The sequence below is a fragment of the Pocillopora verrucosa genome, chromosome 10, assembly GCF_036669915.1.
Source record: "Pocillopora verrucosa isolate sample1 chromosome 10, ASM3666991v2, whole genome shotgun sequence".
Classification (NCBI taxonomy): domain Eukaryota; kingdom Metazoa; phylum Cnidaria; class Anthozoa; order Scleractinia; family Pocilloporidae; genus Pocillopora; species Pocillopora verrucosa.
In genome coordinates, this window is record NC_089321.1 from 7,918,308 (window position 1) to 7,936,355 (window position 18,048).

General features: G+C 36.3%; 2 protein-coding genes and 1 long non-coding RNA gene across 12 annotated transcripts in view; 1 reads left to right on the top strand and 2 right to left on the bottom strand.

Annotated features, from left to right (window-relative positions):
* LOC131791737 (uncharacterized) overlaps positions 1-3,307 on the top strand; it is a 30,374-nt gene extending 27,067 nt beyond the window's left edge. For 8 of the 9 annotated variants that reach the window (XM_066173318.1, XM_066173321.1, XM_066173320.1 and 5 more), the window contains 3 exons: positions 321-478; positions 1,162-1,259; positions 1,549-3,307. In XM_066173318.1, the coding sequence (XP_066029415.1) occupies positions 321-478; positions 1,162-1,259; positions 1,549-1,734 (442 nt within the window). In that variant the 3' untranslated portion in view covers positions 1,735-3,307. The remainder of the gene's footprint in view (positions 1-320; positions 479-1,161; positions 1,260-1,548) is intronic. The other variant, XR_010718962.1, reaches the window with a different exon arrangement.
* A 5,736-nt stretch (positions 3,308-9,043) lies between these two features.
* LOC131791691 (uncharacterized) lies at positions 9,044-13,003 on the bottom strand. Of its 2 annotated transcripts, none has more exons than XR_010719020.1 (2): positions 12,821-13,003; positions 9,044-9,898 (listed from the first exon to the last, which is right to left on the bottom strand). It is a non-coding gene; the product is annotated as an uncharacterized lncRNA (long non-coding RNA). The 2 variants fall into 2 exon arrangements; XR_010719021.1 differs by lacking the exon at positions 12,821-13,003 and adding an exon at positions 10,895-12,388.
* Positions 13,004-13,166: 163 nt separating this feature from the next.
* Positions 13,167-17,708, bottom strand: LOC131791750 (uncharacterized). Its single transcript, XM_059109131.2, has 3 exons — positions 17,174-17,708; positions 15,373-15,591; positions 13,167-14,401 (listed from the first exon to the last, which is right to left on the bottom strand). Exons 1-3 carry the CDS (start codon positions 17,250-17,252, stop codon positions 13,977-13,979), a joined length of 723 nt encoding a protein of 240 aa, XP_058965114.2. The 5' UTR covers positions 17,253-17,708; the 3' UTR covers positions 13,167-13,976.
* Positions 17,709-18,048: the final 340 nt, after the last annotated feature.

Below are 18,048 nucleotides of genomic sequence, written 5' to 3' on the forward strand. Positions count from 1 at the left end.
CCTCCCCCCATTAGGCATGTAGGTATTTCTACAACTAGTCTGAAACCAAAACTCTTTCATCGACAGGATCGCATATTAACACTCATGTTAAAGTATTCAAAATATACTGATCATGAGATATTTCTAAAGCTATTGATGCTCTTAGGTAAAAACAATTCTGTGTTTTCTGAATTTAAGTCTGTACCTCCCCTCCCCTCCATCAAAATTTTCAGATTCGCCCGACTTACGTTTTGCTATGTGAATGCAATGTATGCATGTGAATTTTCTGGGTTTGAATTTCAAGCGATCACACTATTTTCTCGTATTGTTTTGATTTTTAGCTACCAGATCATGCTCGGCTGTTGGTCACATGAATGTGGAGACCGGCCTTCTTTTCAGAGCTTGAAAGAGCAGTTATTTGACATGCAAAAAGAAGAAAAACCCTATGTAAATGTAGATCCGTCCCACGATTTTTCTCTGCCTCCGACAGCAGGTCTAGGTAAGAGCCATAGCAAGACAGGTATCCCCAGGGGTCCCATGAGGAGTTTGAACGCAGGCAGCTGTAAACGCTCTCAAACCCAGAACCTCGTGTTTGAGAAAATATCTGTTCATTTTCTTGCCTTTTTATTAGAGAAACAAGCTGCATAAATTGTAACAGATCGAACCTCGGTAGCACCGTTTAACAAATCGAGTCGTAACTTTGGGAATAAAATTTAACAGCAATCGTTAGTATCATTCATGTGGACCGCACATCGCTAAGTCCACATCCTGTATGAGTGAGCAAGACAGAATTTCTACTTACAATTAATGTCAGCGTAATACCATACAGATAAGTGATGGGATAAAGAAAAGTATCAAGTAATTTGTTAATTCAATACTAAATTCTCCGAACTAAAATCATAAGAATTACGTTGCAGACAATAAGGAGACTTTCCGGTGGGATCTTGGGTGTGAAAGGGTTTAGGCATTTAGTTCTCAAAAGCATCAGGAGTGAAAATAGAGACAATTTATAACCTTCCAAGAGGCCATACCCAAAATGTCATCTTCCGTTTGGCAGATTCTTTCGGTTCACGCAAATGAAGAGATTACTCCCCACTCCAGGGAACCATGTACTCTGATAGCTATAAAACCAGGGACGTGGACTTTCGTTCTTGATCAGTCATGATGTAATTTCTATTACAGACACTGTTGGAAACCTAATAGCTTTCAGCGACGGGACTTTTAGTGGAGACGCTGCTGACCAATTGCTGTCTCAGACGGATTTTTCTCCAGATCAGTCGGTAGGTGTTCGATGTTGTTATGCAACAGGTAGCTAGTTCATGACAGAACCAACTACAGAAATAATTGATGGTGGAAAGACCGAAGGACTCTTATGTTAGCGGTCAGTAGCCGCGAAAAGAATTGCGAACAACGGTCTTATATCCGCAAGGCTATTCGAGTCTAATTGGTCAATTAGATTAATAACGAAGTGGATTAGCGTCTTGAATCATTTTCCCTTTTCTCACCGAAACTGAAGCCATTTGATTTTTGAGAAAAAGCAAAGATTGTCATTACTGCACACTTTTGTAGCATGCCCCTCGCCACGTATCGCCTACCAGCGATGAAGAGAATGCTGGCTATGAAAGTTCAAATGGATCAGAGGACTTCACAGTTTCGTTTGGAGACAAAGCTGACAGTGGCCACATTCATCTCCCTGCTCTGTCAGGACAGCCATCGGTCGATGCAGAAGACAGAAATCCTGAATTGCTGGTTTAATGTTATCATTTTTTATCATTGTGTCCATTCATTACTATTAGGTTGTCGTTTTTAATCATGCCTGCTGATTGTATAATTCTGTACATTATCTATTATCTTTATGTCAATGGTTCCCCATGGCTCTGAAATTTGGATCTTGGCCTTTCCATGGGAAACAAATACTTAAGCTTCAAGCTAGATTTTAAACAAGCAAATTTTTTTCTTTAAAAAATTTACTTGTCTTATATTGTTAGTTAAGACTGAACTTTGAAGAAACAGGGATTTCCATAACGAAGCTCGAGACACCGGCCATCAGGCCTTAGTGCGTTAATGTAAGATTGAATCGAGTTTTGCATGGAAATTTTTGGTGGACTTGAATTAAACGCTGTAAACAACTGATGACCTAAAATAAGCTAGATGTATTTGCATTTATTCTGACTCCATCTGAAGGTATAGTAAAACACAGATGAAGATATGTCGTCGTCGTTGTTGTTTTATTTCTTTGGTTTCTTACAAAGAATTTAATATTTGGTGTTTCCATGTTAGTCGGTCGGCTCGAACCGGCTGTACTGTAAAAATTTTTTTTAGAAATAACTCAGAACCTTAACCCGACAATGCAGCTTTGAAATGACTTCAGAGCGGGAGGGATGGTCAAAAAAGACCGAAGTTACAAGATGAAATAATTATTTTTATTCTGTATTTTAACAAGTTGAGTTTATTCACATATTCTGTTAGTCCACGTACGTTCATTATTAAAATGCAAATTCAAATAGTTATTACGAAACCCGAGAAACCTCTAGTGTAAAAGCAAACGCGATAAACGGTTTAATCTTGACCAAGTTTATTATGAATTGTTTCAGATAGCGGTGTTTATAGTAAATACTCCTCCAGCTGTAGAAATTTGATTTTTCGTCAATGTCATAACAGATAGTTCAAGAAAAAGGCCCTTATTTGGTAAAGCGTAAACAGGAACATATTTAAGCTGCTCAGATCTGCTTGTTAGTGTCGTATCTCATCCAGTGGATGTATCATGTGAATTTGAGAAAGGAATTACAAACATATTTACATTAACTTAAGGGATAACCACATGAAGGATTTGAAATACATGTCGGAGATCATCATGTCGGCCAAGAGCTTATGAAAAGGTTATCAAGATCGTAAGCATAAAAAAACCATCCTATTTCATCTATTTTTAAAATTGCCAAATCAGAGCAGTTCATTGTAGAACTGGTGAGAGTAGTACGTAAATTTACTGACTGACTGATGGGTGGTATCGATCTTCTGTGGACCTGTATCTGATTTTGAAAATGAATGTAGCTTTTCAATGTGAAATTTGCTCTTAATGTTCACGCTGACATAAATTTTTAGGACCACGATTACTTTATTTTATTTCTACAAGATTTGTAGACTGCTTGGCTGCTACAAAAGAAAGTCGCGGGCTCAGGCGTTCCTTGCTCTCATGTCTTTCACCTTCATATTCTGGTTTTTCCTTTTGCTTTCACAATATCTGATGCTATGGTATAATCTAACCGAAAGAAAAACAATGCAATCCCACACACTCAGCTACTTTATTAAACAGCGAATAATGTTCTTAGCAAGGAGCGACTTCTAAAAGCAATACAATACTTATAGTTAAGAAACTTAATTAACCCCACCGCAGTCTATATCCTAGCTCACTACTGACACAATCTCACTACTTTCTCCGAAGTTCTTTGAAATGAGCAATATTCTGCAGTAGCTCTCTCTCCATAAGGCTTTCTAAACAGTCATCGCTCTGACAACAACAACTACTTACTACTACATAAGTGAGTCTTTATATATATATATTTGTTTACCGCAACACCATCAAAATCAGTTACAGCTGTATGAACAACACCAAACAGGTCATCGACAACCACAACAAGCGCATCTTACACTCGTCCCACTCACCTTACACGAAACACAACAAAGACGGCACAGAAACCAACAAAACATGCAACTGCCGACAAAAGAACAATTGCCCGCTCAATGGTAACTGCCTTCAATCCTCAGTCGTTTATCAAGCCACCGTCACACGGAACGACAACAACACCTCTGAAACATACATCGGACTCACAGAAACCGACTTCAAAACAAGACACAGAAATCACACCGCATCATTCCGCCACGCCAAGCACAAAAACTCTACCGAACTTAGCAAACACATCTGGACACTCAAGAACGACAACATTGACTATTCTATCTCATGGCGCGTCTTATCATCTAACTCTCCCTACAACAGCTCCAGTAAAAGATGCAACCTCTGTCTAAAAGAAAAACTCCTGATAATTTACCGACCCGACCTCTCATCACTGAATAAGCGTAACGAACTCGTATCTTCATGCCGACACAGAAACAAAGCGCTGCTACGCAACAGCTGAACTTTAAAGTTTTTAAGTTTACCGCGTATTATGCAAATTTTCCTAGTATATAAACGATAGTCACATGAATATTCTTTCATTAAACCCCTGAAGAGTGAAGCGATTCACGAAACAGGCTTGTCGGGAAATGTAGTTACGTCCCCTTTTTTTCCTCTCATAATATATATATATATATATATATATGTATGTATGTATGTATGTATGTATATTCACAAAGTGTTCTGGAACATTCCAGAAGCTTACATAAGAACTATGTTAGTAGTATTACATAATAAATGCGTGACTTGATGAAATGTTCTGGAAAGTTTTATGGTGTGCAAGTCGGCATGACTCAGCAGTCTAGAGATTTCTAGAAGCTTATATTTACAATAATTACTCATAACACTGGAACATCGACATGATTATGACCCGATAGGGGTAATGTTTTGAAATCTGAAAAATCAATGGGGTCTTTTTATTACGTTTAGTAAGCTTTCAAAAGCGAGGTAAAACGAGGGTTACCTCCAAGCAATTAAGGTAATGGGTTCCTTCTAAAATTAAAATTGAAGAATCCACTGTATTTGTATTACACAGCATGGGATAATAAGATGCATTCGAGGACACTGTAGCTGTTTTGAAATAAACTGCACTCGAAATCATCAACACAATCAGATCAGAAGTCAAAACAAAATAAATAACACACATATCAATTCCGCAATGATAAAAGATTTTCTTTTCCTATGACACGCTTAAGAACATTTGAAATATAAAGAATTCGACACGTTGGCAGGTGAAGATAAGTTTGAATTGAAAATTCTAAATTCATCAGCGAGAAAAGTGAAACTTTCAAGATTAATATCTTTTGGACAAATATTAAGCGCTTAGCGCTTTTTAATTTGATAGAGGTTGAGATAATGTTGAAAGTTCGGCGGTTACAGACAGCTTCTGGTGACGGAAAAATTTGAAATGATTTAGTTTCATTAACGGCATTAAACACTTTCGATAGAGCGGAAAAAAAAGAATCCGCCAATATATAATATTATGGGCGGCACTTAAAAGGATAAGATCAAAAAGGAACCAAAAAAAGTTAGCGAGAAACAATATTTCCTATGCTGGTGTTTATCAACAAACAACACAGATTTCTCTCACAAAACGATTTCGTCTATGCGTTCACTGTGATTTTACAGAGAAACTCAGGTATGAAAAGTTATTTTGTTAAGGGTTTACTACCCAATTTTATGAACTAATTTTAAGCGTTGACCGTGAAAATACCCTGCCTGGCAAGATCACGTTATGTCTGATTTACCGGCTATTAAGTTGAAATTGTTCAGTTTTGGAGTACTAGTACTGAGGAACTTAATTGCTCTCATCTCAGCGGAAGGTTTCGATATTAAAAGCCACGATTTACCCTTGCAAAAAGTTTATTTTCACACATGTAACAATTGGGAACATGAAAACTAAAATATCTCACTCCGTGAATAATTCATATACTTCTATTTTGTTACACCTTGTTGTAACATCATTAAATTACAGGAAAGGACTTCAAGAAAACAAGCGAAACTCAAAAGCTAAATTTCAAAGGAAAAAACATCGAAATGTCCTTCTCCGAGATCTTTTTCAGGATATATTACATGAATGTGAGGATAAAAGAGGCAATTTTTTGTTGTATTTCCTTTTTAAGTGTTTTTACTTTGTTTACCAAATTTCCGCTGAGCAATATTTTAGAGTTACCCAGTGGGTTTTCAATAACTTCAGCCAAGATTAACGCAATTCCATATTTTTTTAATCATAGCATAAGCTATTTAATTTTTCACATTCAATGTTTTTACACCTGATCGGGTTTCGGAGAAAATTTAAGTTATAAGTTTCTTATCGTGGGGAGATTTGACATCACTTCGCCTTTTCAGCTCTCACCATGTTTCAGAATATCAAACAATTTCTGTAATATCTCTGCGCTTAAAATTTGCCAGAGGTTCTTAATTTAAAGCCCGGTAAAAATTCGTTTATCAACATAATTTGCTTCTCGCAAAATTATAAAATATGATTAAGGCGAACTAATTGATCTCCTTTTTGGGTAAACTCTTTCGAAATTTTTGTAAAATTTGTCTTTCGGAAATCGTTTATTCTCTACCTTAGGGGAAAATATTTCAAAAGTTTTCCAAAACAAACATGTTTGAAATTAAGTTTGGACCACTGTTAAAAATGTTTGAAGTCGCACTTCCAACAGAACAATTAATGTTGTTTGCGAATGGCGGCCTCGTTTTTGCCAAATTTATCTTGATCAATTTAACATATATCAAATGGCAAAATACTCAAGATTTTTACGGAATTGGAGACGGAATTCAATTTTAGTATTGGAAACAATGAAGAAAAGAACGCCTGAAGTAAAAAAAAAAGGTGTTGGAGATAAATTACATCTCTTCACTTCAAAACTCGCACTTTAAAGTTCTGATTTAAGACAAGCCTGTGGTAAGATTTTAAAATTATGTTATTTTAATAAGGCTGAGAGCCTAAGGATGATTTGCATTTACTACATCCAATTTTACAATTTTTTTAAAAAAAATTTTAAACTTGCATCAGGAAATTAACAAATCGACAGTGATTTAGCGTGGTCTGTACTCTGTCAGCAGATACAGCGATTCTCACAGTGCGTGACCAATGCGTGACACGTTAACGCGAGCAGCGTTATCTGTACTCTTTTCAACAACGGCAAATTGACCGATCAGATTGCGACATTACTGCCAACTGTAGCTCTTTACATAGAAAAAAAAACAGATAGGAAAAACGACAAATATTTGATAGGAAATCAACTGAATAAGTATCGACGTAGTCGCTTACGGGTCCTGTGGCTTGTATTGGTTACCCTGTACATTTCATTTACTTGCGTTAACGCATAGTCAAATTGAATAATTTAGATGTAGCATAAAGACAGTTTGGCGACAGATGTCCTTTTGAGGCAAATTGCACGAAAATCGATTTAAGACAAAACATTTTAGGAAGTACTATCTACCTCTCCAGCTTTTAAATGCCACGCGCACGTATCTGAATCCGAGGTGACGAGTGGTTTTGAGAGAAGACACCGGCTTTAATCCTACCTAGCTGATAAAAATATTGAAGCAGACTACAAAACCACACGGTAGGTTGATTGGTTCGTAATGTATATAGCAGCAGTACACAAAACTACCAATCCTTTTCCGAAAAGTCAAAAAAACGCAAAATGACAAATATATTTTATTTATTTTTTGGTAAAATGAAATCAGTGAATTAGAACTTTTAAGCTAAAAGTAGTAATGGCGCCTTTTCACAAATTCTTAAGGGCCCTATAAGTAAAAGGTTTGCTCCTCACACATTTGCACTTGCTAATGCACCATTTAGTTTTATCTTAATCTTAGGTTCCGTGATGTATCAATTGATGAATCGTCTATTATGCTATCAAGTAGCGGGAAAAACTGTTTGGAAAACAAATATTATAAATTTTCCTGCATTTTAGTGATCCAAAAAGCCCTTAGGGAAGAGATGTTGTAAAAAAGTACAGAATGTCTCTGAAGTAAAGTTTACCAGTTACAATCTCTAACACTGCACGTTTTGCACTGAGAACTCAGTTCATTTGTCCAACTGGTAAGATAATGACTACCTTTACAACTATTACAATGTTATACTTTAAGAAAAATGTTACTATCGTAGTGTCATTTGTGAAAAATTGTGAGTTTTAAGCAGGATATGGAAGAGAGGGGAAGAGGGGAGGGTCATTGAGTTTTATCCAAATGATCGTGCGATATTACGAACCGATGAATAATTTTCTACCAAACCAGTTTCTTAAACCACGCGTGTTCTGAAAGCTCACATTGATATCATTAATAATTTGAATCGCTCACAGTACAACCTCAATGTGACGTCTGCAGTGATTTTCCTTTCCATAATACGAAATTCATTCATATTCATTTTTCTAACCAGGTTGCCAACCAGTTGCTTAAAACGCAGCACAAAGTTCTGAGCTACTGGAACTCAATACCCTAAAAGAACGCAATAATCTTTGCAACACTGGAGTCTGAAGCAACTGTTAAGATTTTTTCCTTGATTCTAGCGACCGCCATATTCTCTGTTTTCATGGTGATCGCAGTAGCGGTGCATCTGTTATGTTTTGAAAGAAGAACACTCAAAGTAAGGTCTGTTTTATTATCAGAGGGGAGGAAGAGAGCAGCGAACTTCGAATATTCTTGTTCAGTTTGACGCTTCGAGAGACACAGAGAAACTTGGGACGCTAAAGAGTGATTTGTACACAACAACAGCAACAGTAACAGCAGGAAGAGCGACAAAAACAACAACCATTTGGCAAACAAAAACCGCCTCTCTAATAAATAACAAGTGCCATTTTGCAGCTAACAATCTTAGACAACATGAATAATTAACCTGATACTGAGGTGTTTAGTAGGCAACCAAGAGTATTATCAACTTAAGTTTGGCTTGGTATTGCTGGGGTCTGGAATCCTAGACTGAATTGCTGAGTTCACCAAGGAATCGATAAACGTCTTTGTTGTGACGAGGAGGATAAGTCAGCCTTCTGTTGATAATAACTGAGTTGTGTGGGATTAATTCTTCATTTTCATCTATAATACATGTTGCTTTTTTGTCCATGACCTTAAATGGACGAGTGAACCTTAGATGTTCTTAAAAAAAAATAATGCTAACCAAGTTTTTAGTGCTAGTGAGTGATCGGATCATTAAAGAATATTACACGTGTTACCCTGTGCTGAGGGTATAAACGCTGTAAAAATTTCTCCTCCATCATTCATTAAAAAAATTTACTGCCTCCGCAAAAATGCCAAATATTACATCCAAGAGGAAATAATAGCCAAAACAAATGAAGATGAGGTTAATTTTTTAACTGTTAGTGAGAAATAAAAGTTGCTTTGAGAAAACTGCATTGTAAAATAAGATACATGACGACGAAGTAAAGATTACTTAGAACTTTAATCAGATGTGAAACGCTTTATTTGAAATAGTATGTTTGAATATTTATAAATTCAAAATAATTACATGGAGATCGGCATTTCTGCTCTCTACGGGAACCTTTCTTTGCCTAACCCTTTCACTGTCATGGTCTCAATATACGAGTTCTCTTTGCTGTACAGTTTCTCACACTTATCCTTGTCTAGTCAGTTTTGAGAATTTGCATGCTGTAAAAACAAAAAAAATATGAACCTCGAATCGCTGTTAACGATGGTTATTTCGACGCGTGATAAAGTATTAAATGAACTGTATGTATAAATTAATTAGATATTGCTCCTCCTGGGAATGAAAGGGTTCCACTTCTAAGCACAATTATATTTAACGTACTCTATTTAGTTCTCAAGATGGAAGTTCTCTTCTAATACAAAATATCTTATTCATTTTCTCTTCACCCTTAACTAAGTTATAAGTTAAACATTTCTTTTACAAAGGAGGACCTGTAGTTCTTTTCACTAACATCAATTCTTGCGCTGCGTATGAATACCTATCTGCTTTAAAATCTGACTACAAGGGTAAACATCAATACTTTGAATGTCACACTAAGGTGTAGTCGGCAATGTTTTTAAGTCTGCTGTGTCTTTTTAAAACAGCCTTCACAGTCGGCTTTCTTTCTTCAAAGCACAGGAGGTGAAAAGCCATTGCTAAAATCATAGCTACAGAGAATAATCCGAAGGCCAGCACGAATGATAAAATCTCAATAGACGTTCCGGGATCCAGTCTTCCTCCACGTGTAAACGGAGATCAGTAAATGATCCTGGTTAATGGGTTCTTCTAGAAGATTCAAATTGATTTGAAATCTATGAACACAAACGAAATTAATATCCATAATAAAGATAGCGAAAATTATATCAAGGTCTTACCATTCCTTTTGTTTTAAGTCATGAGCATTTTTCGATAACAAACTGATTGTTTGAAATAGCATGTGTGACAGAGGTTGTTGCTGTAACGGGTGATAAGATCTGCTCAGCTACACTAAAATTATCTCAAACTAATACGTTCGTCTAACAACGAAAAGGAGAGATAAGAAGGCTACATACATTGGCAACTATTCCAGATAGAGCTTTACAAAGTCGAAAATTTAAAAGTTTATACTTGCCCTAACCGAAATCTGAAAATTCTGGCTCTCGATATCATTGACACCATGTTCGTTTTTCTCATGGGCATGAGATAAAATAAAAGCGACTGGTTACTGCAGGTTACCATCATTTACCTGAGACCCAAATGGTATCTGTCTGCTGTCTATAATAAGTTATGATAAAGTTTATATCAAATTCTTTAAGCGGTACTATTTGAAGAGAAAGCCTCGGTTTAAGAAGAGGCGAACCTCAGTTTTCAGCGCGGCAGACAGTGCTCAAACGAAAGCAAATGTAAATATCAGCCAAAGATTCGTAAGGCGACGCGCATTGTGTGTTTTGTTCTTTTCTTATTAAAATTTTAGTTTGAAAGCAAAAATACTTTAAAATAACAAGACAGTTATTTAACCACTACGGGCAAATACGCTAAAAATGTTTGACAAGATACAAAGACTGAACCTCACTATTATATAATTTCGTGGATTTGCAAACATCATTATGACATTGATAGAAATGCTCAATTTTATTTGTCATTGTAGCAATAGTTTGAATCTTATATTACGTTTGTTTCATTGAATAGATTTGGTATTTCAAGCCATTATGACTGTTGTCTATCTTCATTTCATTGAGGACCTACATAAATCCTATTTCGATTCAAAAGTAAGCTTTATCTGCAATTCATTTCCTCCAAATATTACAGAAAGCAAAATTGAAACTAACCTTTGGTCGAGGCTGCGTCTTTTGGGATGCGGAAAACCAATGTTCGTGGGTCGATAAAAAAAATCCTGGTAGACTGAATTTATACCTTGAGGGCATACGGAATTGACGAGCAAAAAAAGCCGGCCATTAGCATCAGTATTCAGATCTGCGCAAGGCCCTTATTAGGAATGACGTTGACGAGGGTATTTGACAATCTAATATTGCTTTGTTAAACATGTCCTTCAGTGACGTCATGAAAAGGATATTTCAACACAAGTGCCAAATAACAATGGATTTCTATCGTGTGACATGAAAAACTCGAAACTTTTCAATTCCTAACGCACTATCGATCAATATGATATATTTTGCCCATGATGTCCAAATGTAGTTTCGATTTTCTAATTTTTAAGCGATAGGCGGAATGTTTAAAACAGTCAACGTATTGTTTAAAAGCCTCAAGGTTCGAAGATTCCAGTCGCCCTATCTAATTACGTAACTTTTTTTTTTGTGCATAATTCGATTTCCCTTGAATATTTTTTTCTGTAGGTTCTAGAAGAGATTCAAAGCCAGCTTTGTTAAGTGAAAATTTACCTCAGGCCGCTTGTTTTCAAATTACTTCAGAATGACTGTAAACAGAAGTTCGTAATTCTCTGTTTCACTTGTTTATTGAATTTTTTTTAAATAAGCGCTTTTTCTAACATTCTATGCCTCTATATTACATTTTAAGAAGGAATATTATAGATGGATTATCCAGTAGCAGTAAACAAATTTTTTCCTCTCAAGTTAGAGTTTGTTGATATTAACCATCGTTTATTGTTCGACTTGAAATGTTTAATTCAACCCTTGAAAATGAATCACTCCGCAAAAGGCTTTGAAGGAAAAAAAATTCTGGTTTCTGCAGTTTTCAAAATGTCAAAAATTTGAGAGTGAGACAATCACTTTTTACATCACTCATCGAAAGTGATTGTGAATTCGACACTCGGAATAACAAAATGTTTAACTGTCTTGGATCTATTTTGCCACCAGCTTTCTTCGTGGTGTTACGTTAAGCATTAATAATGCAAGTAAACTCCTTTTGAATTGTCGTATAATCTTATCAGCTCAGTAAATACGTGATGCTTAAAATTTCGGCTGACAGAGCTGTACTCATTAGCTTTTTTCAAGTGTCGCCAATTGGAGATCTCCATATTCTATTCATCGTTACGTATTCCAGATGTTTTTTAAAAGGTGTAAATGAAGAGAGCAAATATTTGAGACAAAAGGCGATGCACTCTGTCGTGTTACGCTCATTCAAAATTATCGTCAAAAAATGAATCGAAAACTGTTTCCAATACTGCAGTGAAAGCTTGCGGCGTGTTTATATTAACTCTTCTTTGATGAGGAGAAATATTGCGCGTTCAGACGCTCAACATAGTACGATTAACTTCAATTCTTACACAAACATGTTTGAATTTTTTCATCATCTTTGGAAGAAACGTCGTGCAATTAAAAAAAATCGACCAACAAAAGGAAATTCACAAATGAAACATAGATTACCTGTATTTTTCTTTTTCAGCTTCAGATTCTGAGTCAGTTCTCTAGCTTCAACATTAATTTATGTCCACCACGAAGTTTTCAGATACAAGGAAAACATATCTTTAAATTTCTCTTGTGTTGACGCTGTTTATTAGTGACACGTAAAGGAAAAAAACACTAAAGAGGATGAATATTCCAAACACGGTAATCTGCTTACAAATTTGTTTCCTGATTGCAACTATCCTTGAATCAAAAATGATGTAAGATGATAGCGATTCGCGGATTGAACGAACCTTTTCACGCAGACGAAGTAATTTCCAACACTTTTTAATTTACTGTGAGCTGGTAGCATTACTAAATCTTCACCCAGTACACGGTACGCCAAGCTTAAACTCATAAGTGTAAAAATAATGAGAAAAATTAACGATTCACCTGTGACTATGTCGCAAGCGGAAGAAATCGAAGATTCGCCGAAATGTTTCAACAAGGAGAACCCATTGTGCAAGTCGTCGTTAAGTTTACATAATTTACCTTTCGCAATCCATGTAAACGTTGGAATATTTTATTTGCACTTGTTGACCAATCAGATATAAGGGTCTTTATTCCTTGTTGTTTCTTATTGAATAATCTCTCACTTGGGGTCCTGCGTATTAAAATGAATTTCCAAGCTACTGATAAAACATATACCTGCCCAAGGGCTATTTTAGCGGTGAACTTTATAACAGAGTTTAATGACATTGTTCGAGTAATGACAGACAAGATGTCTTGTTCTATTAATTTCTATTTTTATTCCTTCCAAGTAATTGTGGTAAATAACTAAGTTTTATATTCAAACTGTGTAAAACAGTTTCGATCGACGACTTAACATTTGATAAATATCCTAACTTATTCAGTATAAAAACGTTTTATACAGCACTTTGCCGGCAATTCTCTCGAATGTTATTTTAAAATGGAATCTGTTATAAATTTTTTTAGGTCCATTTTATCATACAAATATTTCTCACGTGAGAAATTTAAAATCTTTAGATTCTCGCGATAAACTTTTAACTAGAGGCCGACTATATCTCCTAGCGAAATGTCGGGTAAAGTCAGTGTTGACATCAAATCATCCCAATAGCGTGCATGTAATTTCATAGTCAATAAACAGTATTTCGCACCGCTGGTGAGTTTTGTCATCTAAGATTTTAGTCTGATCCGCGAACTTTCCTTCCACGACCTGAATCGCTAAATATTGCCGAAGAGGCGGAATTTAAAACCTTTTAAATAACAGTTTCTTGGAGCCAACTCTCAACGTATCATTGTGTAAAAAAATCTGCTTTCACTACACCATGCAAATCTTTGGAAATTTGTAACTTGCCACTGACTCATCATATTTCCCATCCATTTCTGCCATCTGCTTTGCATCATGGCCATTTTTTTCCAATCGACAGGTTCATAAAAAATCCAAATACGTAATAAAAAAATTCAAATTTCTAAAATAGTCCAATGAACCTATAGTTGGCGTATTTTTAAAGGGAATAAGTCACGCGTATGCGGTGAAATTTAACATTCAAATTGAAAAGTCTGCCCCAGGCCCTTTGTGATGTCTTCAAACGTTGTGAGGACTGGCAATTAATACACGATAATCATTTTCAGAACAGCTCCTGCTGATCACAGTTTTCGTCTGAAAGACTTCCGGTACGCTCGATCCCACCAACAAACCACAACCTTTTAACTCTCGTACTTTATTAATTAATCCGTCTCTTGAAGCCTTGTGTTTAACGCTTTTCTTTAACTGACTGGTGCGGATCTTCTGATAGCGCGCCATTTTATAAAAAATCCCCAATGATAAGAGAACCACGGTCAGAATTAACACACTTGGTGCGACTACGCTGGCCACTTGCATTGCAGGCGTTGATTCCGTACATTTGTCCGTACATTTGTCGGAGACAGGCCCAGCGACTTCTTTGTCGTCGCTAGACGCATGCTCCCCGGTGTCCATGTTGCCCCTGTTTTGAAGAGTTTTTGTTATTTCTGAGAGTATTAGAAAAACAAAGAAAATTTCAAAATGTACTCTGAACTAACATTATAAGAATCGTATGGTTGACAGTAAGGAGAATTACAAAGTTGATCGAGGAGTTAAAAGGTTAAAACTGTGGCGTAGCCAGCTTTACGACTTGTTGTAGGCCTGTACCTAAAGAAAGTTAAATTTTTTGTTTCAAATTTGCAAGAGTCATGTTTTGAAAATCAAGTGGGCGAAAAGAAATTGTGGGTTATGTGTAACGCACAAATAACTGAATTACGTTGTCTTACGTGACCGTGACGCTTATAGCATGATCCAATTTTAGAAGTGGGACTTCTTTTCTATAATTTTAATATAACCGCCCGAAATATGAAATCTTTTGCTGCAGCTTTTGCTAGCTGGATTCTCTGTTTGATAGTTTCCCGCCTTTCAGGTCACGTCACGTACGTGACTCCGAATTTCTACGTCAGGAGCCCATTACCCGGAGCTTCCATACCAATTGTACCCTTGACTCAACCCCGTCCCGTATCTTTTTAGTTTTAGAACTGAGTTATGTGTGGGGGGTTCTTTAATTTCCTGCGAAAACATGCAGACATTCGCATAATTGGAATACTTTCGTGAGCCCTGCATTTGACATAAACAATAGAGGACCACAGCTCTCTTACAATTGGCTATTATGTAAACACCCGCGAAAAACCCCCGTAGGAGGTGCTTCTAAAAATAAAAAGATACGGGACAGGGTTGACTCAGAGGGTATGGAAGATGGAAGTTCCGGGTAATGGGCTCCTGTCTACTTATAACAGCGACTGTTTGGACGTTTTTCTTATCGCGGATATATTGTTAATTGCGTGCTATTTCATGAACATTCGCTCGATGTAACGAGTTCTGAAGTAACTTGAAGGGAAAAGACGTGAAACTCAAATATCAGGAGTTTTATTCCTTAGAGCTTCAAGATGAGCTTATAAGTATTGTTAACGCTTACCTCTTAACATGTTTGGCATGTTACACAGATCCTTATCACAGCATATCATTAACGATGAGTTCAAACACGAGAGACTGGGATCTAGTGTCTCAATACAGCCGTACGAAACACTAGTAGAAAAGTTCCCATTAGCCTTCACTAGTTTGCTGAAACACTGCTGACTTGATTTACACAAAGCTTGCGGGCACGACGGGGAGTTACAGAAGCATGAAACGTCAGCTGACGATAAAAGGGAAATAAAAAAGGTTAAGAGGTGAAGAAAACGGCTCGAAATAAGCTCATTAAACTGTGTGAAAATTAGAATTTAGGGATGAATAATTGTGGAGCACGCAGAAAATTTTAAAACTTTAGGATTAAAGCCATCAGTTGATTATTCGAGCCTTTTTCAAGAAAAAATTTAATTGCTAGGTAATTTCATTGTCTATGAAGGGTTAAAAAACCAAAACAATACAAAATAGAATTCTAAAAATACGGATACGAATTAAAGCTACCGAGTTGGCCACATGTGGTGATGTAGAAACAGGAATGTCCAAATGGATATCTGTAATCAAATTGATTCTTAGTAGTATGATAGCTGTATTGAAAAAACTACACATGTTAATATCTTTTCAAACAATACAAGGATGCACTGCACTGTGAACAATAAGAATTAAATTATAAGATATCTCAAAATGTTTATCGGAGAACTTAAAATATTTTGACATAAGGCTTCAGAAAATTTTGACTTAAACAAAATGTTTTAAATTCAATTATTTTTGTTATAATCCGATAAAAATAGTTTGCCGGAGCATGGAACTTTCCTGGTAAAAAAAATTATAATTCTTGTTTAGTGTATAGTATCAAGAAAAGGTTGACCAGCTGTTCAAGTTTCGATAGTTAGTTACGGCTCTTTTTTGAACAATTTTTCTCACCAACAAACAAAATAAAATTTAAGGGGCGCTTGCAATTGATTGCCTATTCAATAACTTCGCTAGTCCACAAGTACTCTTTGATTCTAAAACAGCGTCGATCAGTCTCGAATTATTATCAAGGGTATTTTAGGCCGGAAGTAAGACTCACGTAAGGGTAGACCGCTCCAAATAAATAAAAAAAATTAACAATAACACCCGCGTGTTCAAGTAGGTTACAATATAAATAACACTGACATGTAGCCTTAAGCTAGGCACTATTGAGGAAGAAGCTAGGTGATTCACTTAGTTGACAACTCAACAACTCCTCAACAACTTCGTTCGACACGACCCGTTTTGAGTATTTCTGAAATATTCATACGCATTAGATGAAAAAATAAAATGTACACATGTTAACAATTTTATTTTTAGTTTGATTCTGAGACGGTGTCCCCGTTTTATAAACTGCCATCTGTTTGGCTAACACTGAACGAAGACAATTACGGGAAAACGTTAAAAGAAAAAGTTGAAGCTTATTTATTTGACTTTCTAGCCGGAACTCAAAGCCAATCGAAAGTTGTCTCACTTATCTTCCAAAGGTCCGGGGTATTGCTATTTTAAACTTCGCTTTTTTAGCAAAGGAAGTAAAATGTAAATTCTCAGCAAACATACAGGGTAGAAAATATTGAATTAAAAATTCGTCGGAGAAGTCAGAGTTATTAACCCCAAGAGTGTCGTGGCTATTTAAAGAGGCTTATATTTATGAAAAAAGGTGAAGGTTTTAGTTCTGTTTCACGATCTTGTTTGAATTTTTAAAATTTTGAGCAGTATAATAAGCGTCAGTGGCGGTCATTATGAAATTTCTTCTAACGTGTAGCTGGTAAAAGAACATGTACCGTTGATTGTCTACTAACCTGTCACAATGGGGAACATGGTTACAAACAGTGTTAACATCAAGATCAGGATTCTATTCATCATTTCCTTCGCCCGCATTCTTCAACTTCAACAACAATACGACCGCAAACAATAGTTTCTATTTTACGTTGCGCGGAGAAGACTTTAGAACGTGTGACACTCGATCAATGTTTCGAATTACTCTGTAGAAGAGACTTCGATCGAGAAATGTGTCGAAGTAGGTTACTGATTGGCCAAGAAAAACTTTGTCACTTTCGATTCTGTTCAAGGGAAAGACTTTCAAGAAGGAAGCTTTAACTCTCAGGAAATACTTTCGGATTTAGTCGGAGTCCATTCAGAGGCAGAAACCGCACAACGCAAAGTCTGACCACGAAACTCGAGCTGTTTCCACTTTCCGTTTATGGCACATATGAGGTAGTTTGTTTGGGCAAACCGGGGAACACATGATAATTTAAGCCGAACTTCGTCAGAGTTTTTAAGCTGGCGACACGCGTGTTTTGTTAGCCAGTCCTTCCGGCGCCTTATGCAAAGAGACGTTTAATGGGGGATTATTAATTTTCCTTTGTGAAACAAAAGAGGTACATATTAAAACATATTCCTCAGAAAGTAAGAAATGCTTATGAAATGTCAAGCGGCGACGAACGAAGGTAGTTGATATTGACATTACCACCAAAAGCCAATTATTAAATGTTGGGGTCATTTTATCTAGCAAGCCAATATTATTGCTCTGCGAAGGTTTTGGCAAAAAAAAAATCGTCGACAGGTATTTTCGTAGATCACAAAACAATATGAAACCATCACGGGCTATAGATTTTACTCAGCGACTTGTTTGGACAGTCGGAGACAGCCATGTCAATGAAATCTCCCCTTTCTA